General features: G+C 49.6%; 2 protein-coding genes across 4 annotated transcripts; both read right to left on the reverse strand.

The window, feature by feature from the left end:
- Window positions 1–3,926: 3,926 nt before the first annotated feature.
- LOC138066528 (T-cell activation Rho GTPase-activating protein-like) lies at window positions 3,927–10,635 on the reverse strand. Its single transcript, XM_068936398.1, has 11 exons — window positions 10,361–10,635; window positions 9,396–9,569; window positions 9,000–9,092; window positions 8,481–8,565; window positions 7,775–7,841; window positions 7,202–7,374; window positions 6,548–6,709; window positions 5,920–6,029; window positions 5,256–5,451; window positions 4,850–4,967; window positions 3,927–4,419 (listed from the first exon to the last, which is right to left on the reverse strand). The coding sequence occupies exons 1-11, from the start codon at window positions 10,633–10,635 to the stop codon at window positions 3,929–3,931; spliced, it is 1,944 nt and encodes a 647-aa protein (XP_068792499.1). The 3' UTR covers window positions 3,927–3,928.
- A 4,967-nt stretch (window positions 10,636–15,602) lies between these two features.
- Window positions 15,603–22,456, reverse strand: LOC104139691 (opsin-5). 3 transcript variants are annotated; one of them, XM_068936427.1, is made up of 5 exons: window positions 22,149–22,236; window positions 19,868–20,013; window positions 18,618–18,911; window positions 16,837–17,168; window positions 15,603–16,051 (listed from the first exon to the last, which is right to left on the reverse strand). In XM_068936427.1, the coding sequence occupies exons 3-5, from the start codon at window positions 18,796–18,798 to the stop codon at window positions 15,704–15,706; spliced, it is 861 nt and encodes a 286-aa protein (XP_068792528.1). In that variant the 5' UTR covers window positions 18,799–18,911; window positions 19,868–20,013; window positions 22,149–22,236; the 3' UTR covers window positions 15,603–15,703. The 3 variants fall into 3 exon arrangements, with proteins under 3 accessions (XP_068792528.1, XP_068792530.1, XP_009666275.2); XM_068936429.1 differs by lacking the exon at window positions 22,149–22,236 and adding an exon at window positions 21,476–21,559; XM_009667980.2 differs by lacking the exon at window positions 19,868–20,013 and having other exon boundaries at window positions 22,149–22,456.
- Between the last annotated feature and the right edge of the window lie 716 nt (window positions 22,457–23,172).

Below are 23,172 nucleotides of genomic sequence, written 5' to 3' on the forward strand. Positions count from 1 at the left end.
TGGCTTTTGACACTCTCTCCCATCACATCCTCACAGATAAACTGATGAAGTACGGACTAGATAGGGGGGAAGTGAGCTGTACTGAAAATTTGCTGAACTGCTGGGCTCAGAGAGCTGTGATCAGCAGCACAAAGTCCAGCTGGAGGCAAGTAACTAGTGGTGTACCCCCGGAGTCAGTCCTGGGGCCAATACTGTTTAACATCTTCATTAGCGGTCTGGACAATGGGAGAGAGTGCACCCTCAGCAAGTTTGCTGATGATACCAAACTAGGAGGAGTGGCTGATGCATCAGATGACTGTGCTGCCATTCAGAGGGACCACGACAGCCTGAGAAAAGGGCAGAGAGGAACCTCATGAACTTCAGTGAAGGGAAGTGCCAAGTCCTGCACTCTGGGAAGAAGAATCCCATAAAGCCGTATAGGCTGGAGGCTGACAGGCTGGAAAGCAGTTTAGTTGGGGGTCCTTTGGGACAAGCTAACCATGAGCCAGCAATGCACCCTTGCAACAAAAACGGCCAACACCATGCCGGGCTGCATTAGGAAGAGCACTGCAGTTTGAGAGAGGTGATTCTTTCCCTCTGCTCAGCACTGGTGAGGCCACACCTGGAGTGCTGTGTCCAGTGCTGGGCTCCTTGATAAAAGAAAGGTGTAGATTTACAGATTTACAGTGAATGGTCACAAAGATGATGAAGGGACTGGAGCATCTAACACATGAGCAGAGGCTGAGAGAGCTGGGACTCTTCAGCCTGGGGAAGAGAAGACTGAAGGGAGGGTGTCGAGAGGATGAGAGGTAACGGGTACAAACTGAAACACAGGCAATTCCCTCTGAAGGAAAATCTTGTGCAGCGAGGGTGACGGAGCACTGGCACAGGTTGCCCGGAGTGCTTGTAGAGTCTCCATCCTTGGAGCTATTCAGAAGTCATCTGGACACAGTCCTGGGCAGCCTGCTTTAGGCGACTCTGCTGGAGCAGTGGGGGTTGGACTAGATGATCTCTAAGGCTTCTGCGGTTCTGTGAGCTGAGGGGGCGTGGACCACGCTTTTTGACAACTCCTTCACCCTCTCCCTTGTTCGTTACCACTGTATAGAGCTCCTCTGGGTTTTGTCCACCTTTGCCTTTTTGTCCACCTGTTTCCCTTGCTGCTTTGGGAGTGCCTCAGAAGAGGCTCCCAATGGATAAAGAACTCTTTTCTTCTGCAGAAGCTGGAAGCTTCAGGTCCAGGTATCCTCCATATCTGGAGCCTAGCTAAGCTTGCTGAGTGTGATTGTCACGTCTGACTAGGATACCTGCTTGGGTCCAAAGGAAGATCCCCTTGCTCTCTGTTAAAGTCTCTGTGCTCATCCTCCCCGGGTTTTCTGGTGTGCTTAGAGGCCAGGAAAATGGCTCCTGCCAGGCCAGGTCCTCTCCTGCCCCTTTCCTTGCTGGTATGGGAACAGCTACACTCAAGACACATCCCACCTGCCATGCCTGTGGGCTCGCTTTCTCATAAGCCACCTCTGCAGCAGCATCACGTCTTGGTGACTTCTCTCCCACCTGGCTGGTGCCTGCTGCTCTCTGGGGGTGTCCCTGGATTCCCGGACAGAGAGGTATTTCTTCCCCAAATCTCGCTGCGTTGCAGTCTCTGACAACAGCAGAGCAGTGATCCCGCTGCTCAGGCACTTCCCCTCCTGCTACTAGGTATGCCAGGCCGTCCAAAGAGACCTGCCGTGCCCGCAGAAGTGTACAAATAATACCTGTAGTGTCTGTGCGTTTTTTAAGGAGAGACAAGGAGCCGTTAAACAGTCCTGCAGAAAAGTGCTTTACTGTAGTGAAGCTAGGCGGGACTGGATCAAAAGTCTCCCTGCTCCGGGTCCAAGGCTACCCTGAGCCCCAAACGGGCAGTTAAGTGCTAGCCAAAGCCAAGTTTCAACATGGAAAAACACACTGCACGTCCCAGCAGAGAGCCCACTGTGGCAAGGTGATAAGGATACTGCCAAGGGGGTTTTCTTTCTTTCCTTGCTTTCTTCCTTTTCTTTCTTTGCTTGTTCTTTCCCCCTTTTTTCTTTAGATTTCCTTTCCTTTTTTGCTTTGCTGGTTTGCTTTGCTTGTTCTTCTTGCCTTCTCTTTCCCTTTTTCTTCCCTTTTTGCTTTCTTTTTTCCTTTTTGCTTCCATGCTTTTCTTCCATGCTTTTCTTCCACGCTTTTCTTCTATGCTTTTCGTTCCTTTTTCTTTATTTTTCCTGCCTTGTTTTTCTTTCTTGTTTTTTCTTATTGTTCTTTCCTTGTTTTTCTTTCCTCTTTCCTTTCCCTGTTTTTTCTTCCCTTTCTTCCCTTTCTTTTCTTTTTCCTTTTTTCCCTTTTCCTTTTTCCCTTCTCTTTTTCCTTCTCCTTTTTCTTTCTCCTTTCTCCTCCTCCCTTCCGCCTTTTTCCTTTCCTTTTTCACTTTTCCCTTCCCTTTCCTTTATTCTTTTCTTGTCTTTCCTTTTCACTTTCTTTGGTTTTCTTTCTTCTTTCTTTCCTTTTTTCTTTCCTTGTCTTTCTTCCCTCTTCTCTTTACATTTCCTTTCCTTTTTCCTTTCCTTGTTTTTTCTGTTTTTTCCTTTTCTCTTTTTTCTGTTTTCTTTTACTTTTTACTTCCTCTTTTCTTTCCTTTATTCTTTCCTTATTTCTTTCTTCTTCTCTTTCCTTTTCACTTCCTTTATTCTTTTTTCTTTTTTTCCTCCTTTTTTCTTTTTTCTTTCCATTCTTACCATCCTCTTTATCTTTCTTAGTCTTGCTCTATGTTTTCTTTCCCTGTGTTTTCTTTATTTTCTTTCCTTGTTTTCCTTTCACTGTTTTTCTTTCCTCAGCTTTCCTTTCCTTTTCTCCTTTCTTTCTTCCTCTCCTTGTTTTTCCCACCTTATTTTTTTCCTTTTCATCTTTTCTGTGGTTCTTTCCTTTTCCTCTTTCCTTTACTCTTTCCTGTTTCCTTTCCCTTATTCTTTCCTGTTTTTTCCTATTATCTTTTCTTTTTTGTTTTCCTTGTTTCTTTCATGACTATGAAAGGAGACTTCCTTTCTTTGCTTTATCTTTCCATTTTCTTTGATTTTTCTTTCGTTTTTTCTTCTCTTTCTTTTTTCTTTCATTGCTTTTCTTTCCTTAACTACTTACTCTTTTTTTCCCTTTATTTCCTCTGTTGTCTTTCTTTCCTCTTTCCTCTTCCTTCCTTCCTTCCTTTTTTCTTTCATTTCTTACTTTCTTACTTTCTTTCCATTTTCTCCTTTTTGCTGCCATTTTTCCCTTTATTTCTTGCTTTTTTCTTTGTCTTTTTCCTTCTTTATTTTCTCTGTGTTTTTCTTTCCTAGTTATTTGATTCCTACCTTCTTTCCTTTATTTTCTTTCCCTTTTTCTTGCTTTCTGTCTTTTTCCTCCTCTTTCCTCTTTTTTGCTTTTCCTTTTTCCCTTGTTTCTTTTCCTTTTTCTTGCCTTGATCTTTCATTCCTTTTTTGCTGGTTTTTTTCCTTTTTTGCTTTCCCCTTTTCTTTCCTCTTTTTGCTCCTTCTTTCTTTCCATGTTTCTTGCCTTGTTTCTAATTTGCTTGGTTTTTCTTTCATTTTCTTTGTTACTCTTTCCTTACACTTCTTCCCTCTTTTATTTCCCCCTTTTCTTTCCTTTCTTTCTTTCCTGGTTTTGCTTTCCTTTTTGTTTTTTCTTTCCTGTTTCTCCTATATGAGGGGCATGCTTCGCTGTTTAAAACAGGAATCCAGAATGTTTCCTTGCAGGTATTTGTGTCTTCTTTGCTCATACAAAACAGCCTGAAGCTACTGAGGCTTTCACCTCAGCCTGTCCAGTAGTTCAGATGAAAAGCACCTCTGAGCAGGCAATTCCGACTTGATCCGGGCCCACGACGACCTTTGAGGCTCTGATGGCTCCTGACCCAGGTTCAACGTGCAATAGGAATGCTGGTGACTGCTCAGATGGTTCTGGAGGCGCGCAGGCAGGAAGAGGGAACGTCATCGGGTCCCAGGGCGATTATAGAGGGGCCATGGGAAGCAGGACAGGAGCTCTCCAGGGAGTGCCTGGAGGACGTTTGAGGAGGAGCGCCAGGTGATAACTGTGCAGGGAAGATGGCAGGCTGTTTTCCCAGTGCCTCCTCCTCCAAGCTCACCTGTTGCTGCTCAACAGCAACATTGTCCACACTTCTGCTCCGTTTCTGGGGCCTTCTGCTGCCTTCCAAATGGTCCTGGAAGGACAGAGCTGGCTCTGAGAGGCTCCTGTGCACCACGCTGATGTCGTTTCTCAGATGAGGCAGTGGTGGGGCAGAGACACACATGACATAGGTCCTGCTCCTGCTGGGGCTTCTCCCTCTGGGCTGCTGCATCTCCAAGGTTGGCAGGCCGCATCCAGCTTCAGGCTCTGGGTTGCTGTGGGCAGAAGCGTCCTCCTGAGCAGCCCCTGGGTGTCCTGCGGGGAGGAAGAGCCTGTTAGCTAGTTGGTACTGGCCCTCTGAAGGGAAAGGGGGACTTTCCCGGTGGCAGCATGAAGCCCGGGCAGATGGCAAGCTGCAACCTTAGCACCGATGCATGTGAGGAGCAGTCCAGGAAACACAAGGAACGCCAGGGGCCATACCCTGCATGGGGAGAGTGCCCTTCCCATCCATAGTGAGCAATGCTGTGCAGAGCAGAGCTCTACAGAGGCTTAGCATCTGGGACGCCTTTTGTGGTGTGAGGAAGGTCATTCTGAACTTCTGGAAAGTGCTGCAGGGGCAAGGCATTGCCAGAAGGTATAGAACCCTCCGCACCTCTCTGCTTTGCCCCAGATGTCTTCCCCTAGCCAGCTAAACAATTGGAACCAGCAGCCCCGGCCGGTGCCAGTCCTGAGCGCAGCCTCCTACCTGCAGAGCTGTCCGTGTGCTCGGGGCACTCCTCGGCAGAGGGGCTGCCAGCCAAGGCCACGTCCTCCCCAAATATTGCTGCGCAGTTGTCAATAAGGAACTCCACCAGCATCGTCACCTACACACAGAGAAAACCATGGGTGTCAGTGCAAGGGGCTGAAAACGTGCTCAGCAGTCTCTGCTGCTCCTGACTGCTGTTTCTCTCCTGAAGGCTGTAGCTCTGTGGCTGCAGCTCCAGCAAGAGATGTGCCTGTCACATTGCAGACAGCCCAGCTGAGCAGCGTCCCCTCCATGCTCCGAGGTGCTGCTGCTGCTGCATTTAGCTTTTGCAGTGGCCGAGGGATGTGTGGGGATGGCTTGGCTGTGCCCCGATGGGGGAGCTAGCTGACTGGTGAGTGCAACATACCTTCTCGTTCATCTCTTTCTGCACTCGCAGCGGGAGTGGGCTGTCCATGCCTGGGCTCAGCATGTTGGGCCCAATGCAGATCGCAAGGTTGCTGGAGCCCATCCTGCTGGTCTCTGCGTTCTGGCTGATGCGGTGGAGCACAGCGAGCAAGGGCTTGAGCAAGAGGACGTTTGGCCGAGGCAGTTGGTCAGCCACCCTGTGTGAACACAAACACAGCGGGCCATGACTTCAGGGGGCAGTGGCCGCTGCTCCTTGCTGTGAGCAAGGCTCAAGTAAAGTGCCACAAATGGTGAGTCCTCCAAAGAGAGGAACACCTGTGCTTGCTTTCACTGCTTCACACAAGTGCTGTGCAGAAACCCCTGATGGCAGCGGAGCGCATGCTTCAGTACAAGATCTGGAACGACCAGATCTTGACTGAAAGGTGAGTGTTTCAGCACGGTGCATGCTTTTCAGTAGATCGACAGCGTGAAGATAGGCAAGCTTGTCAGGAGACGTCACGGGAGGCCTTGCGAAGGCCCTGGGAAAGCCTGGGCCTGTGCTGTGTAGGATCCGCGCTAGCAACCTCACAGAAATGACAGATTTTTCCATGAGGCTCCCCATTGCCAGAGAAGGCTCCAGCCTCTTCCAGCCACTCCATAACGCTGCGACCGGCTACAACACTTACTCTTTCAATTCTTCAATCTTTTCCTCCCTACTCGGCTTCTCCAGAGCCAGCATCCACTTGTCGTACAGGGCCGCCGACAGGAGCTGGGAGGGGATATTGCGGAGGAAGTCCTGCAAGGCCAAGACACGGAGATGAGGCTCTGGACACCACCCCTGAGCCCACAAGGAGCACCCTGGCACTTGGGCTCCCAAGGAGGCAGCTTGCTTGGAGCTACCTGCCCTCCAAGGTGCTCATGGCCACTGACAGAGCAGTGGGCTGTGTGAGTCCCTGCCCTACTTGGACACGCTTGTCTGAGTGCAGCAATAGGCTCCAGTACCTATCAGCCTTTAGTCCACTCAGGAATCTCAGTCTTCCTCCCTGAGGAGGGTGCAGGGCAGGAGGGGGAGGGGGAGGAGGAAGAGGAAGTGAGTTTCCCATGGGCAGGCAGGCAGGAAATGAGTGGCAGAACAAGGGGAACTGAAAACCAGATGGAAAACTCAAAAAAGGCCAAACCTTCCCAAGCCTAAAAACATGTGGCTTGGCTTCACCAGAGTTTCAGCTCTGAGCCCCCCCGGGCCCATCTAGGCGCTCAAGCAGGCCCCTGCAGGTTCGCAGTGTACTCTCAGAGCTGCAAGGCAGAAGAATTCACCTTCAAGATTACTGCCAGGAGGTGCACAGGTTTACTGTCCAGGTCAACGGTGACTCCTTTGTTGAGGTCCTCCTTCAAGTCCCTGCGCGCTTTCTCACTGGCAGCTTTGCGGAATATCCCCTCAGTGGCAGGCCCTTCCCTGTACAATATGGCCAGGAGATCCTGCAGGAAAAAGCGGACAGCGGTGGGAGAAGAGTTCCTCAGGTGAAGAAAGGCCCTTTAGCCTTAGGGGAGCGTTTGTTCGGAGGCAGAAGCAAGTTTTTGCCTGGGAGACGCGCTCTACTTTACTTGGGTTCACATCTAGTTCTCGCTGCCGGTAGATTACACTGGCAGTTACCCGGCTGTCCCCCAAGCCACCCCTTTTCAGGGAAATCCACAAATCCCTGGCTGTTTATGCTGCTGAGAGCTTCCTTTCAAGGACTTCTGCAAGGCCACCAGCATGACCTGCTTCTCCTCTTCCTGCTCCGGCCTTGTCTCCACTCCAGAGTTACTTCCCGCAGCAGCTGTGTGGGCTGTGCAAGCCCGCACACTTGACCTCGTGGAGGGCAAACCCCCCAAATGCCCTGTCTCCTGAGAGCCACAGCCCAAGCTCTGGCGATGCTGCTTCGCCGGAGAAGCTGGGAACAGGCTAACCGCATGGCCAGGCTGGCTTACCTGGACTGGCTGGGGCAGGGTCTCCTCTTCCCCGCACAGACTTGCCAGAGGCTGCCCAAAGAGGGGCCTCTTGAGGCCAGACTCCGGCTGCCCTGGGCAGTCCCCATTGGCCAAGGTTCGTCCCCGAGCAAACGGCCAGGGGATCAGCCTCTTTCTTTTCTTGGGCCCAGATGCTGCGAGCAAGAGGAAAGCAAAAGTCAGGTGAAAAGAGCTGGAGGAGAGTTGTCTGTGTGCAGCGCCACAGGATGCCGAGTGAAGGGCAGAGCTGCGTGTGGGAACGACGACTCGGACTGCGCGGGGGAAACTGGAAAGTGTCACCATCCCTCTAAGCACACCAGCTCTCCTGCTTTGCTGGAGCACGCAGGGCGCAGAAAGAACCGTGGGATGTTTGACATGTGTCATGGCAGAGGTTTCTGGGACCACCATAAGGCGGTGACAGGAGTTGTGGCTACACAGTCTGAGCATGCCCCTGTCCAAGGGGGGCTGGCAAGAGGGCGGGAGGGGCTCCTGCTTTGGAGCCGCTGTCGAGCACTATGGGGGAAGGCAGCTCCTCAGCTTCTCTTTCACACTCACCAGGCGAGTGGCAAAGTCCCTCCCCAGGAGCTGATGGGACCAAGACAGGGCATTGCTTGGTGTCAGCCTGCAAAAAAACGCATTCAGGTCATAGAGCCGCCCCACCTGGCAGCAAGGGCTGCCAGCGAGTTGCTGCAGTGACGCACAACTGTGTGAGCAGCTCCAGGGACAATCCCAAGGTCATCACACGCCTGTGGAGGAGACACTGGGTGGGGAATGGCGCTGCCTCTCTGCCCAACAGGGGCGCTGGTGGCAAAGGCTGCTGCTGCAGCCGGCCAGCCCGAGCCAGCCCTGCAGGCCACAGCCCCCCGGGTGGTTTTGGGCGGCCGGTGGATGCTGAGAAGGCGCAGCCCTGCACAAGGCACCTCAACTCGGCCCAGGGAGACAGGCTGCCCTCCCATGCTGCTCCGGCACTGGGTAGCTCCTCCTAGACCGCCTCATAAGGCCGCAGTCAGTGTCTCAAGGGCTTTGGCCGCTGCCATCTTCCCTCTCAAGACTCAGCTACCTCCCGGCAGCACCCCAGCAAGGGCTGGCGCAGAGGGAACCCCTGCTCACCTCCGCCGAAACCAACGCCTCGACGGTCCGGGCGCTCAGCGACACCGACTAGGCAGGAGAGCAAAGAGCCAACGTGAGCAGCTGGTCACAGGGGCTCTTCCCGAAAGCCCCGTGGCGCTTGGGGCCGAGCGGAAAGCCCCGGGACACTTACAGGACCGTGGAAGCCAACGGCCTTCACAAGGAGCCGAAGGGAGGTCAGGCGGGTGAGCCGGGGCTCCGGGGCTCCGGGGCTTTGCCTGGGCACGGGCGGGGACAAAGGCAGAGCGCGGTCACAGCCAGCCCTCCCTGCTCGCGCCCTGACCCCAGCCCCGCACCTCCAGCCCACCCGGCCACAGCAGATCTTCCTGCAGCGCCAGCTGGCAGCACCGCTCCGCAGCGCCCCGGCCCGGCTGCCTCCAGGCCTCTTCCGCATGCAAACAGGAAGCGACAGCTCAGGCTCCCCAGGCAGGCGAGCAAGGAGCTGCAGTGACAGCTCCGCTGTGTTGCTGTTCCTGTGCCCTCTCAAGGCAAAGCACCTCCCACTGCTCTGCCCGGGAGCTGCCCCGTGCAGGGGGTGTCCCTCTCCCCCACCTCCCCTGCTGCACCGCTGTGGGCAGCTCCCCCGGGAGCTCTCCGCCGCCTGCAGCCTTGACACCCACCACCGGCAGGCTGAATTCCCAGCAGGGCTCACCTGAGGACCGCCTGGAGCCACAGCTCCTTCACCTCCTGCGACCTGCAGCAGAAAGGAGAAACAGCCTCAGAGCCCACTGCTCCTCCTCCTCCTCTGCAGAGGCACAGGCCCCCAGGCACATCTCACCCGTGTGGCCCTGCTCCACACCACCATACAGCAAGGCCCCGGTCGGTGTCCCCCAGCAGCGTCCCTGGCGTGAGCAGAGCTGCAGGGACGTGGCGGGGGCGGGTGGCTTGTGCACACCTGGAGCTGCCTGTGTGAGCGTCTGAAACCCAAGCAGGGCCTCTCCTTCCTCTCCCCACAGCCTGACGTGAGCTCCAGCAAGCCCAGGGAGGAATGAAGGCCAACACAGTGCCCTGCACCCCTCAAGGCCCTGGATGTGGCCCCGAGACTCACCTGAAAGTGACCACGCAGCAGTCCCTGGGCCACACGAGGACGAGAGTATTGGCACATTTCAGGCCAAAAACCTCCTCCTCATCCGCCTGCCCGCACACCGCCTCGTCCTTCCTGCACAGCACCCAGAGCTCGCTGAGAGGCACGCGGTGCTTCAGCAGGAAGGTGGAGCCCCATCTGCCGGGAGGAAGAGCAGGGATGGCCTTGGAGGTCGTGTGGTGGGGGCAGCCCCAGCGGTGCTCCAGGGCAGAGCCGTTTCCCGGGGGCAGAGCCTTGGGCTGGCCACCCCGAGCCTCGGGTGGGAGAAAGGAGCCGCGGGCCCAGCACGCAGAGAGGCCACTTCTGAAAAGTCACTGCTGGGCAGCAATGGCAGCAGGCACTTCATCAGGGGCTGCGGGTCAGGAGAGCAGTCAGGAGCCTGCCCCCTTTCCTCTTACACCTCCCCAGTTTAAAGGGAAGGAGTGTCCCTCCCCACCGTGTAGGGACACCCATGCAGGGGACTGCAGGTCATTTGGACCACGAGTCCTTGTCAGGAGCAAAGGGCATCAACACGTTGCCCACGCAGCGAGGACAGGAGGAAGGCCTCCTTCTGGGCAGCCTCCAAGGGCCTTTTGGGTCCTAGAGGCTTCGACAAGCACTACTTGGCAGTGTTGCTCTTTGCTGCCGAGAGCTGCTGTTCAGGAAAGAACAAATGCAAAGAGCTTGGCTAAAATCCCTTCTCCTGCCCAGCTGTGGGCGCCTCCGTTGGCATTCAGGCTGACAGGAAAGCACGTGCTCCTTGTGCTTGCGCAGCCCTGCCAGAGTTAAAAAGAGGCAGCCCGTGTCCGCTGTGGCCAGTGCGGTGCAGGCAGCCCCAAGGAGGAGGCACTTTCTGCTCCCATGGGAGCAGCTCCGGGGAGGAGCGGTGCCCTGGGGCTGGTGCCAGAGGAGGTGGCAGGGGCAAGGACAGCTGTGGTTGCTAGTCTTACTTGAAGCTGGCGATGGCGATGACATCGGGGAAGAGCAGGAGGTGCCTGTTCCTCGTCCGCTGGTGCCGCGTCACCTGCACACGGTCGCTGAGCAGGAGCTGGGGGCTCCTGCGCGACACGAAGGTGCCGAGCGGCGTCGGGGACTGGGAGGCTCCCCTGCCCATGAGCCCGAGGTGGGCACCAGGGGCCGTGCAGCCAGGGTCCACGGGCCACGCCTGCGTGCCGGGAGCGGGGCCAGGAGCGCCCCAGGCGCGGCAGCAGTTGGCCTGTCCCATGGCGCTTTGCCCGGGCAGGCGGCTGCGGCGCAGCCGTGCCCTGCACCGAGCAGCGCCAGGCACCGGCCAGGCCTGAGCAAGGCTGGGAGCAGTGTCCCTGTGCTGGCAGTGCTGCTGGGCTGGGAGCCTGCGTCTCCCTGCTGCCCTGCACTGTCACAGCGCCGCACTGGAGGACAGGTGGGTGCTGGTGGCTGGGACCACCTGGGCATCACTGTGACACATTGTGATGCGCCAGCCAGGCGGTGGGGCAGCACCAGGGGCATGGGCCGGGAGCTGTGGGCACAAAGGGGAGTCTCCCCGGACACCCAGTGCCTCTGGTGCCACAGGATTGCCATGTCTGCGACGTGGGAGCGCAGCTGGTGGGGCTGGGGCACCGCTGCTGGCTCCCGCAACGCCCCCAGGGACAAGGCGCTGCCTTTGTGTGTCCCGATGGTGGCTGCGGGGAGGCAAATGGTGCCTGGGACAAGGGAGCAGATGGACTTGGTGCTGGAGGAGCTCCCAGCTTCAGCAGCTGGCTCTGTGTCGGGGACAACGCAGCAATGCACAGGCCTTCCCACACAGCTGCAACGTTGCCTGTTGCTGCTGGCACAGGAGGACTCAGGCTTTGGAGGGGGCAAGCAGGAGGCCTGTGCCTGCTTGACAACCAGGGCCCAGACAGTGCCCAACATCCCAAGTTTCACGCTTCCTCTGCTGGCAGCCAGCCTAGTGGTCAGCCCCACGCCAAGTGTCTACGGGTGGCGTCACGCGTGAAGTGGGAATCTCGGCTCCAGTCCTAGTCCGAGAAGAGTTTAGGGAAGGTTTCAGTTGCCTAAACACCAGCACCAGCATGCATCCACTTGTGATGCCTTCCAGAATGACCTTGCCATGCCCTAGTATACTCAAAGGCCTCTAGGCACCCACTTTCAGGCAGCTGAATCCCACCTGGACTCAGGTCCATCCCAGGAGTCTGCAGAGACACTCAAAAGCAGACTAAGCAGGCGACTAGGCAGGCTCATGGAAATGCTTGCACACAGGGACTGAAATGAAAGCCCCCCACTACATGTGCAGTCTGCATCTGAGTGCCCGTCCAAATGTCTGTGAAACTTGTCGGGATGGACTTTCTCTCAGGCTGCACTGATGCTGAGATGCCTGAGTGCTTTTGCTGCCAGTTGCTCTCCTAAATCAAGTGGCTGAGATGTGTGTGGCAGCACAAGCGCTTGCACGTCGCTGGTGCACGAGGCTGTGTTGCTGCATGAAGAACTGTGCCATGGCATAGGGCAGCTGAGGGAAGAGGCAGGGGTGCAAGAAAGCTGGTTGATGTTCAAGGATCACCTCTGCCAAGCTGTCCTTTCCTTCCTTCCTTTTATCTTACCTTGTTCTGCTTTATATTGTCTGTCCTTGCTTTGCCCCTCCTTGCTTTGCTCTTCCCTTTCTATGCTTTGGCTTTGCCTCTGCTTGCTTTGCCTTTCCATTTCTCCTTCATTTTTTGTTTTTCCTTTTGCTTTCTTTTCTTTCCTACCCATTATCTTTCCTTGTTTTGCTCTATATTTTCTTTCCTTTCTGTTCTGCTCCTTGGTCTTCCATTCCTTTTTTCTTTCTTTACTTTCCTGCCTTTTATCTTTCTTTGTTTTGTGTTATATTTTCTTTCCTTGTTTTTTTTTTTTTTTCCTCTCCTTGGTCCCCCCCCCCCCCTTTTTTCCCTCTCCTTAGCTTTCCTCTCCTGGTTTTCTTCCCATTTCTCTTTCTTGCTTTTTATTTTCCTTTTTTCTTTCCTTTTTCTTTCCTGCCTGTTATCTTTCCCTGTTTTGCTTTACATTTTCCTTATCTTTCCCTTCCTTGCCTTGCCCCTCCTTGCTTTACCTTTTCTTTTTTCTTTCTTGCTTTTTGACTTTGTTTTTTTCTTTCTTGGTTTTTCCTTTTTTTCTCTTTTGCTGCTGCTACTGACAAGTTAATGTCAGATTGTGAGTCTTCATGCACAACAGTGAATGGTTACCAACTAAAATCTCAGCTACTGTGCACACTCTTCGTTAACTTGGCTGCTGTAAGTCTGCACTCTTTTTTTGTAGGGTAACCTCCAGAACACAGTAGCTTGATCTTACAGAGAGCAAAACACTGTGAGGGAACTGTAGTCCATTTTTCATTCTTACTGTTTCGTACCTTCAGTGTTGCTGCTTTTACACTTGTGTTTCGCTGTTCATCAGATATTATCTGCCTTGCCATGATGAGCAGCAAGACCATCTCTACTGTATGGATAGGAGAAGAACCCAGGACAAAGATGAAGCGATTTGCCTAAGAACACATAGTATTTACTGGCAAAGGAATGGGTGGAGCCAAGGTTCCTTAGTGTTAGTCTCCTGTGCTGACCACTAGAACAATGATCTCCATCATCTTTGGTCTGAAGTGGGTCACATTTCATTTTGCAGATGAGAAAATTGACGCTGAAGAGAAGTTGGCTGATCTGCTAGCTATTTCTGCACCTACATGGACAGAGGGCTGCCTAGAAGGCTTTTCCAAGTAAACCATCCAGTTCCAGTTTATTTTATTGCAATTCAGCATGGTATTTGTGTAAACTAACTTTATATCTCATCACCTGAGGAGAGGGTCCCATTTATCCTCAGTGGAAAGAAACTGGCACTTCTAGGGCACAATTCAACCTATCTATCCAGACAGCAGGTGAGGAATTGACCTGTAGTAACTAGGGTTTTTTTTCCACTTACTTTAAAAGGAGCTAAAAGTGACTAGCTCAGATGTGGAAATCTGCATTTTAAACTTCTAAAATTTGGTGAGGTCACTCCTACCTCTAGTGTGTTAGCAGGTTAGATGCTTTTGAAGTTTTTACCTTAAATGTTTGTATTGTGGGATGATCGTGCTGGTGATTATAAACATAGGGGCCCTGATTCACTCCTGAATGCTTCAGTGTCTAGAACATCACTTAGCTGACAAGATAGTCCAGGGCTAGGTAGGAAGTATCATGAATTCAGAAAGATAATTTGACCATAAATCAACGTGAGGAGACTTTACAAAACTGAGACAAAAACTAGTCCCTTGACCTAGTTCTCTGGTCCAAGGGGAGCCCTGCTTTCTGAATTGTTTTTCTCTATGTATCATAAAAATGTCTGAAAAGTAGAGTCTATGCTGAGGAAGTTCTGATTTGATCCTCACTGACTCTAGACAAAGGAAAAGAGAGTTGAGCTGTTTTTCATACACAAACACTTGGACTTCGATTTTTAAAAATGAAGTACAAAGGTAATAAATCAAGCCATTAAAACATTATCTTAAACATTGGCAATATGTGAATCTTTTGGTGTTACACAGATTTTATATGTATTATAGAGTGACATATTTTTCCTGTTGCATACACCCACTTTAAAAGTGTTTGCAGGTGGATGTGTCGCTGTTCTGCTTTCTAATTTTTCACAGAGGAATCTCATGTTACATTTTTAACATGTATGTTATTGTCCCTTTCACAAATCTGCAATTACCAGATAAGAATATATATATATTGCTGTTTATTTTAAACATCAAGCAACTGAGCAAGTCAAAACAAAAACTCTGGTGAAAGGTGGAAGATGATTATTAAAAAAGTTTCATTTTCCTATCAGATTATTTTTTAAAACTGAAAAAATACTGAAAATAGACATTTACCATAACAACTCCCTTTCCAGCATGTTACATTCCCTAGCAATGCTTAACCCTATCTTAATCCTGTTCTTGGCATCAGCTGTAGTTTATGGCAATAAAACTAATTATCAGGGTGCCAATGTGGTGGAAGCTTTTAAGAACTCTAAGTCCAGTCTCTGTTGTTTTAGATTCTTCTCCAAAAGCTATGCTAAATCTGTCTTTGACTTAACCATTCCATTTTCACTGCACCTATGGCAAAGATCGATGTGTTCAACTGAGCAAACAGTGAAAGCAAGAACTGCTACAATTATCAAGCCATGTTTTATACAATATCCACGTTTTGAAATCTAGAGATGGGTTTATGCCCTTTAAAGTCATAAAAAGTAAGTCAGAGAGAGAGAGTTTAAACTGTAGGAGCTAGTCATTTCCACCTCAAAATCTCTTTTGTTAAAACAGGAGAGCAGTATGATTCTGTGGTTGGGAGTATGTTTTACACGGAATCGGTAAACCCAACTCAACTGCGACCGGGTGAGCGCTCCAACCAGTGAGGAACTGAGTGTCTTCACCTCTCACTGAAGCGTTCACTGAGAGCTAAGACTGCATCTGCAGGGCAGCTTGCTGGCATGCTATACCCAACCATGCAGGATGCTCCTCCAGAAAGCAAATGCTCAGATGGCTTTAGTGTTAGAAGAGCTTTATACTGCAGTGAACAATCACTTAAGTGCATAATTCCTTTTGCTAAAAGATTCCTTCACCTCTCATCCTGCTATTTGTGACATACAGAAGGCACCCTTTGCTGGCTGCCACATTTGTAAACTCCTTTTCCAGCTTGTGATTCAAGGAGCTGGTACGGTACCTCTGATGGAGCAAGGAGCTGTAGATCTTTTTAAGACATTTTTGATACCAGCTACTTTGTCATCTTTTCCTGACAGTGAATATTCTTGCTACTCATGTGGTTTTCTATCCCTATTGTTGGGAAAACTACAGTCTCAGCCATATTTATTTGGTAGCACTTTGTGTTCAACTTACCATTTCTCTGACAGTTGTTTTATTGACAGAGCCAAGAGTATGCAGATAGATTATATCATAAAGTCAAAAGCATAAGAAAGAAAATACAAAAATAGTAAATCCTCTTTTAGTTGTAGTGTTTCCCTGAAAATAAGTGGGACCAAAGCTGATAATGGTTTTATTTAGAACATAAATCTATCTACTTTTTCTAAAGTGGAAATTCTTGGGGAGAAAAAAAAAAAAAACTTTCCTTTTCTGTTGTATAGCTTAAAAACAATGATCAGGAGTTATTTAAAAATATATACTTAAAATATATACTTAAAATATACTTAAATATATACTTAAATTTGAGTATTTGACATAAGATACACAGTGATGACCCCATGTGCTGCATTCCTACTCATTCAGACTCATGAGCAACTCCAAATTTGGACCTGTGTTCTGAAATCTTGACTGCATTTCAGCGAGTTGGGGCTCCCTGGTTTTCCACCTTTGCAGCTGAAGAGAGACGTGTATTGTCTCTCCCACTCCACGTCATTGACACAGGGTTTTCAGCAGAGTTGTCAGTGCTGAAGAAATGAACTTGCCAGCCACAGCAACACCGCAATTGTTTAATTTCACGGCGGAAAGTTTTGCTGAAGATGTAGTAAATGAAAGGATTATACGCTGTTGAAGATTTGGCAAAGAGACAAGGCAGCAGTGTAACGATGGGCTGTAGGGAATCACTGGAGTTAAATATGGACCAGAAGCTGGCAGCTGCATACGGTGTCCAGGAGCTCAGGAATCCAACTGAGATGAGCACAGCCATCTGAAAGGGAAACATGACACTTAGGCAAATGGTGTGTGGACGAAACCACACCTGAAATAGAGGAAATACCTGAAACAGGATTTTTGTTATGTTGTGACGTAAGCATAGGTAACACCAGACAGTGCTTATATTCTCTTACTCCCACCTAGCAGATCTACACAGATGGCCTTCTATAAGGGAGCTATCATTTTCATCTCCTTCCCTGGCTCCGGCTGCAGTATATCATAGGAGACATGGTCCTACCAGAAAGTACAGCTTATCAATATGGTGGCCTCTAGAAAGCTTGGGACAATTTTGGTTCTACACAGGAAATGAGCAACGAAGTGTTTATTTTAAACAATAATTTTATATAAAAAGATATATTTCTATAGAGAACTTCTGTGTAGCTCTCACTCAGAATAGCTACTCAGTCAGTTAAAAATACTTAAGATGACAAGACAAAGCTTGTACTCCAACTATATTATGAATGGACTCAGTAGCTATTCCAGCATAACTGGAAATCCTTATGCAAATCATGGATGCAAATGTCTAAAGAATGTTTAATAGTATGCATAGTATCTAGGATATATTATCTGTTGTAACCAAGCTACTGCAGTAACAAGGTTACCAGGAGCCGTCTGGTACTCTGAGGGGCGCACAGTCTGGATGAGACTGGAGCCACGTCCCCACTTTTGGTCTATTCTAGACAAAAGCAATGAAGGTCGTCATGGGCTGTACATGACCAGAGCCAGTTCTCTGTGAGCTCTTGATTACTGCAGACTCTTCTGGTCACTGAGATAACTCACCAAAGTCAGCTTCTTCTCCAGTTTAGCTGCATTAGGGATCCTGTCAATATTCTGAATTTCTTGATATGCTTTATGAACCTTCCAGGCGATTCCCAAATAGCAGGCAACAATGGTCAGTGTGGGAAGGACTGTGCACAGGAGGAACATGCTCAGGATGAATGAAAAGCCATTGGAGGAGTTGTGGAATTTGCTCCAGGCTATTGTACAAGAGATCCCAAATGGCTCAGGGCCATAGTAGCCCCAGCCTATCAAGGGCAGAATGGCCCAGAGCAAGGAGTAGAGCCAGATGAAAGTAATTAAGATGTAAACAGTGTTCTTGGTGATTTTGTTACCTGCAAGAAAGAGGAAGAGCAAGTCTATATAGATCGCACCTCAACCACACAATTTGGTCGTAACCTCTTCTTCATCAGGAGAATTGTGTCACCAAATATGGCTGCACTACTGCTGCAATTCCCTAACCCTTGGATCAATAGCTGCTAGTCAAGGACCAAGGATCAATTTATAGACACTGCAGTTGCACTATCCCCTGATGCACTCTTCCAGCAGCTCAAGACGCACCAAAATGTAGCAGCACTCTGAATACTGCTAAGGTTTCTTGTGTGCATGGTCTTAAAGGGCTAGATATGCCTCGTTAGGGAGCAGTGTCTTCATAACCGTGTCATATTCCTTCTTATTGCTGCAGCACCATTGTGCTAAAGTTTGTATACCCACTGAGGACTGGATGGATCCATGATCTAGATGAACAAGCTGTGCTACTATCAGCTTATGTGACTGGAAACTTTACTGCTTCATTAGCCAGTACTGGTTTGTAAAGGATGGGATGTGGCCACACTCCTCTCCACCCTTAGGAAACCTGTGCATCCATATGCCAGTGAGAGACTTTCCCATTCCTAATACTTCTATCAGTTAAAAGGCAGAAAAGAGGTGTATAGTACCATAGCACAGAGGCATATAACATCATAACACTGTTTTAGTACCTAACAGGGAAGCAATTAACATTTCTTGAGTGACGATGGACATTTCAGCTATAACCTCGCTTTATATTGGAATATAACTTGGATGTGCATCAACTTTCAGCCTTTATCAGGCCTTAATTTCCATGGAAAGAAAATCCAAGTATACAGAGCACCTCTGGAACTGTATCATGCTCCTAATTATTTTCCACTATGCATAAACTAAGGGAAGGACTCTAGATGCTTCCTCGTGCATCTCAGCAGGCCAATGTAAGTGCAACCAGAAATGCATGTGATGCAGGGAGCAACTGAACCACCAGTTGCTGAGGTCCAGGACAGTGCCTTTACCCATCCTAAGTCTCATAAGGTATGCAGGCATAAGTGTTCTTGAGAAACACAGCAGAAAGTGTCCATGGATCAGGTGAGACCTCAGTGCAGACCTAAGTGCCTATGTAAAGTCCGCTAAGTGAGGCAGCTTTGCAAGATCAAGCTGGCACAAAAAAGCCTAGTACTCCCAGCCCAGGAACTTCAGGAGAACATTCTCCTACCTCACAAATTTCTGTTTTCAGATGAATGGGAAGATCCAGCAAAATATTTAGGCTCTCTACCTTCAGGTAGTTTTGCTCGATATTAGTGGGCTGTGAGGAGCCTGAGTGTTTTGCTGAATAAAGAATTTAACCAGATCCTTCTAGGAACATTAGAGGTTTGATATTGATTCCTAAAGTAATTGAACTGGTACTGTATGCCGTATTCAGCAAAGTGCCTCTCTGAGCATAACAGGCCAAAAGCACAATTACTAGGGCACCAGAGATGTAATTCATTACTTACTGTTAGATTTGGATGAATTGGTAACAAGGAACCGAATCACGGCCATCACACACAGCGTCATCATGCTGCAGACACCAAAAAGGAAACCCATCAGGGCATAATATATGCAGGATGCATCTCCTCCCAGCCAAGCATGGTTCCAGGCAGATGCAATGGCCAGCGGGTACATGCTGATTGCCATTCCAATATCTGCTACGGCCAAGTTTACTGTGAGTAGCTCTGGTGACTTCAGGAGGGAAGAGCGTTTCACAGCTGTAGCAAGGACTGCTGAATTTCCAAGGATAGTCAGAATGGCTAAAAGAGAAGAATCAGGACAAACAATAATACCATGTAGTTAGCACACCTCTGAAGAGCTTGACTATGCAAAGGACCTGAAAAATGCCTGGAAGTAAGGTCTCAAAGACAGGTGCACTGAGAGACTTGCTAGAAGCAAGCATCACCCTTGGCCAACATTGTGTTGTGTTGATGCTTTCAAAATGTGCTGGTGTGTATCTGCCGTATCGTGTCAGGCTGTGTTTCTGATAATGACCTGCTAGAGCAAAGAGGCCTTCAGATTCCTGTTCACAGCCTCTTATAGTGCCTAAAATACTGGCCAGCCTTAATGACTGAGGGAAACGTTGTCATATGAATACTAGACCATATCTTGCCCTTCCTACCACCATACTATGGCTGTCTACCTCCATGTTACCCACCTCTCCCTTTCTTGAGCTATATCCCACCTATTCCTCCATGGCTCCTATCTCATGTGAATAGCCCACCTCCATTCTCTCCATTTTCCTACAATATCTTACTCAGATATACTATCAAGTACCTACCCACCTTCATTTTTCTCCAGTATTATCCCCACTTACCTCTCTTGCTTACCGAAGAACTCCAGCTGTCCCACTTACTTATCCCCTCCTCCCATCTTGTGCCCACCACTTCCCCAAACCTTCCTTCTCTGCAACATATCTTCCACTGGTGTGTCCCAGCACAAGGGTTTCTCTGCACTTTGTACAGAAGTTGCTGCTCATGGTTGTGCAGCTCCTAGGCTCTCAGCTGCCTAGACAATCTAGGTGGGCTGGCTGGCTGGGCAGCTCAAGGTCCTCACAGGTCTGGCAGCTGAGAATTAGTATGTGCTGCAGCTCAGATAGCCACATTATTGTGGTACTCTCTGAGTTCAGCAAGACAGACCATAGAAACTGTTTTGCTAGAGGCATGCAACAAACCAGAGATTACTTTGTAAGAGTCACAAGGTCTCTAGGACATACATTATTCAGATATGCCATAGGGCTTCGAAGTGTTAATGACAACAGCGTCAGAAGCACAGGTAGCGAACAACTCATTTTCATTTTTCTTTCAAGTGAATATTGTTCTGGAGCTATGTTTTGATCAAAGGTTTTCCTGAGAAGGTATCCTGTAAAGTCAGAAGTGAAATAAGGAAACAGAAAAAGATTTTGTCAGTGTTTTCTTGTAGCTGTGAAGGGAAGAAGGTTGCATTTGCTCACAGATAACCACATAATAAAGTGCCCACAGATGAATGAATCAAGAGACATGCAACAAAACGGAACAAATACGTTGGCACAAATCCAAGAAAGGACAGCAATACCAAGAGTGAGACTTAAATGGAAAAGAAACACAAATCTGAGACCCAGATTCCTTCATTCCTTTGCTTTCTAATGACACATATTCATTTGGCACCTCTGTACATGCTTTAAAAGGTCCCTGAGTTCTTCAGAGTGGTACATCTGGACATATAGAGAGCTGCCCACCGTGGCTTGGCACGTAGCCGCTTGCTGACAAATAGCAACCTGTGACTTGGTGGGGAAAGCACTCTCCTGCCAAATGGCAACCACAGGTTTGGACATCCTCAGGCTTTAGGAGGATAATGAACCCAGTTCACTTCTTGTGTGAGTGCTCTAACTGCAGGTAGGAAGTATCTCGTAGTCTTACCATCAAGGGCAGCCATCCCACACCACCGTTTCTTTTACTTTGACACATGGTATTTCCCTCCGTCCCACTGCCTTTGAGGGTGTTAGCTGGCACAGAACAAAACTGTACAAAGCGCGCTAGTAATCAAATAGCACAGAGGGTGGTGGAGAGTCCTGCAGTTCATGCCCTGCTCCTGTTGTTCCCTGCTAAAGACATAATTTCAGGAGACAAATAGGCCTTGCTGCAGGACCTCAGTGAGGTGGCAAAGCTACAAATAAACACAACACAGTTTCCAGTCTCTGGTATCTCACCACTTCGTGTATGGGCTGAGACCCCATTCCTACATACCATATAGCAAGCCTGGCTGTCTAACAGAGGGCTCTTGATTGACTGCTGGAAGCTATGCCTAAAGCTTAGGTGCCTGAAAGTCCTTTAGGAGAGGTCTGAGACTGTTGCACAATGACATGGGAACTTCAGCAGCAATACCAGCAAAAGGCACATCAGCTTCTGGCCCCTTGTTGCTGCCCTGTCCTTTTATCTGAACCTGTATCTGCATATCTACTTTTAGGTGAGAAAGCAGCTAGCATCCTGGCTTGGATTAAAAGCAAACCCCTTCATTGCTTTGCGGATTCTGTTTTTTTTTCTTACCTCGAATTGCACTCTCTGCTGCCAGCACAACTGAGGGGACAGCATTTTGCAGGACAGAGAGTGCAGAGAGGTGTTCAGGAACAGGGGTGAGATGTGAAATCCCAAAGCCAGCACTGCTGCCAAAACTCCCCCAATGACCAAAATGTCTCATGAATCACCGTTACTTTGTATTTCTCACAGATCCTCTACCAGCAAATGTATTTCACATCTAAGAAAGCACACAAAATATATATGCTTGTCTTTCTTAAATATACATCAGCCAGGGTTTTCAAATGAGCTGAAGAGAGGGAGGTACTCACATCTTATTAAAACTCAGCTGGACTGCATGCCTAAACCACTTCGGCTCCTCTCCAAATCTACAGCTATGATAAACAGATCACCTGGGCACATACAACAAAAGGACAAGGAATAAAATGCTTCACTAAAGCCATGCAGGAGCAGACTGCATGGTACTCATCTCCATTTGCATTTCATTGTACATCTGCCTTTAGCAGGGCAAAGAGGCCATCAGACAAAAAGAACCGTGACTTGGAAACCCTTTGCTACTTTACCAGGTTATCCCCCAAAGCACAGCTGCTCTTTATACAAAACCTTCCCTCCCATGCCAGACAACACAAAAGTCAGACCAAAGTTGCTGTCCCCTGGTCAGTCTCATGAGACAAGCTGCTTTGTCTCATGCACAGGACTGAGATGCTGGAATAAGAGGTAGGGAGCGTATTCTGAATACTCCTGATGCCGCAGAGATGAACTTGTGCTGGCAAGTCTTTGGCATCAAAGTGAAGAACTGCAAATCTGAGAGCAGAGATTAATCCTGGCTCCCAACCAGCTAGAAGGCACTAAGCAAGGGCACCTGTGCAGGAGCAAATTTTCTCTCATCTCCCTCCAGCTTCCTCTGGACAGCAGCATGGACGGGGCTGCTCTGGTGTGTCCGTTCCTAGGCTTCCTAAACAAGCAGACAGGCTGTGAACTCACCTGTGATCAGAAGAAAGACCCCAGCTCCGTAATCCACTACTGGGTGGAGTTTGGAAATATACTGCTCCTCCATTGTCCCTTGTGGAAGTGGACAAAGCTTTTAAACCAAAGGTGAAGTGACTGTTGGGGCAAAGAGACCCTTCCTCATGGTTTGCCTGCTGCAGGCGTGAGCCAGGCAGTTGGGTGCTGGCGGTGCGGAGGGACCCTTCTGCTTTCTCCTCTCTCCCTCCCTCTCATGTGGCATGGGAGAAGCCTGGAGCGAGAGACAGGCGCAGTCCCTGGGGAGGCACAGAGCGAAAGCTCAGCACAGCCGCTGCCAGGGCGATCCCGCCTGCCTGCCTGCCTGCCCGCTTGGCAGCTTGGCAGAGCAGCTCTCCACCCACCCCCTCCTCTCGCTCCGCTCTGTGCCGTGCCTTCTCCAGCAGCTTTGCGACGCAAATCTCCTCAGAGTGCCATTACTGAGCAAAAACAATTGCCGTTCAGCTATCAGCAGCCTTGGGAAATAAATTCAGGCTGCGGGATCGGGCAGGGGAAGGAGGGTTAGGAGTTTTGGTTTTGTTTTCTAGCTTTTTTTCCAGGGAAATAAGAGGGTGGGGGGGGGGGGGTATGGGGAGGAGGGTCTCTGTGCTGAATTATTAGAGGAAAGCTGTTCACCAAAGGGGTTCAGAAGGGTCACGGTCACATTGCTGACAGCAGGACTTTCCGAGCTGCACATACGACAAGTGGGCAGAGCTGGAGGATGCTCTCAGGCCAGTGGGCACAGCTGCAGAGTCGCAGATCAGAACCAAGTTCTGAGTCGCTCCAGGTCTTTGTGTTATTATTTGATGAGGGACCAGAGAGCAAAACCTCACACCCAAATCCATCTTCTCTTTATAATGTCTGAGCCTAAAATCATCATAATGCTCCCTCGGTCATTATGAACAATGCCAGCTTTTGCTCCAGGCTCCAAACAGGTGGTATAGGCTCATCTTTACACATGCAAGTCTTGATTTTAGTGCACGCAGTTTACAGACCTGTGGTTGAA

This window comes from Struthio camelus, chromosome 3 (genome assembly GCF_040807025.1).
Source record: "Struthio camelus isolate bStrCam1 chromosome 3, bStrCam1.hap1, whole genome shotgun sequence".
NCBI lineage: Eukaryota > Metazoa > Chordata > Aves > Struthioniformes > Struthionidae > Struthio > Struthio camelus.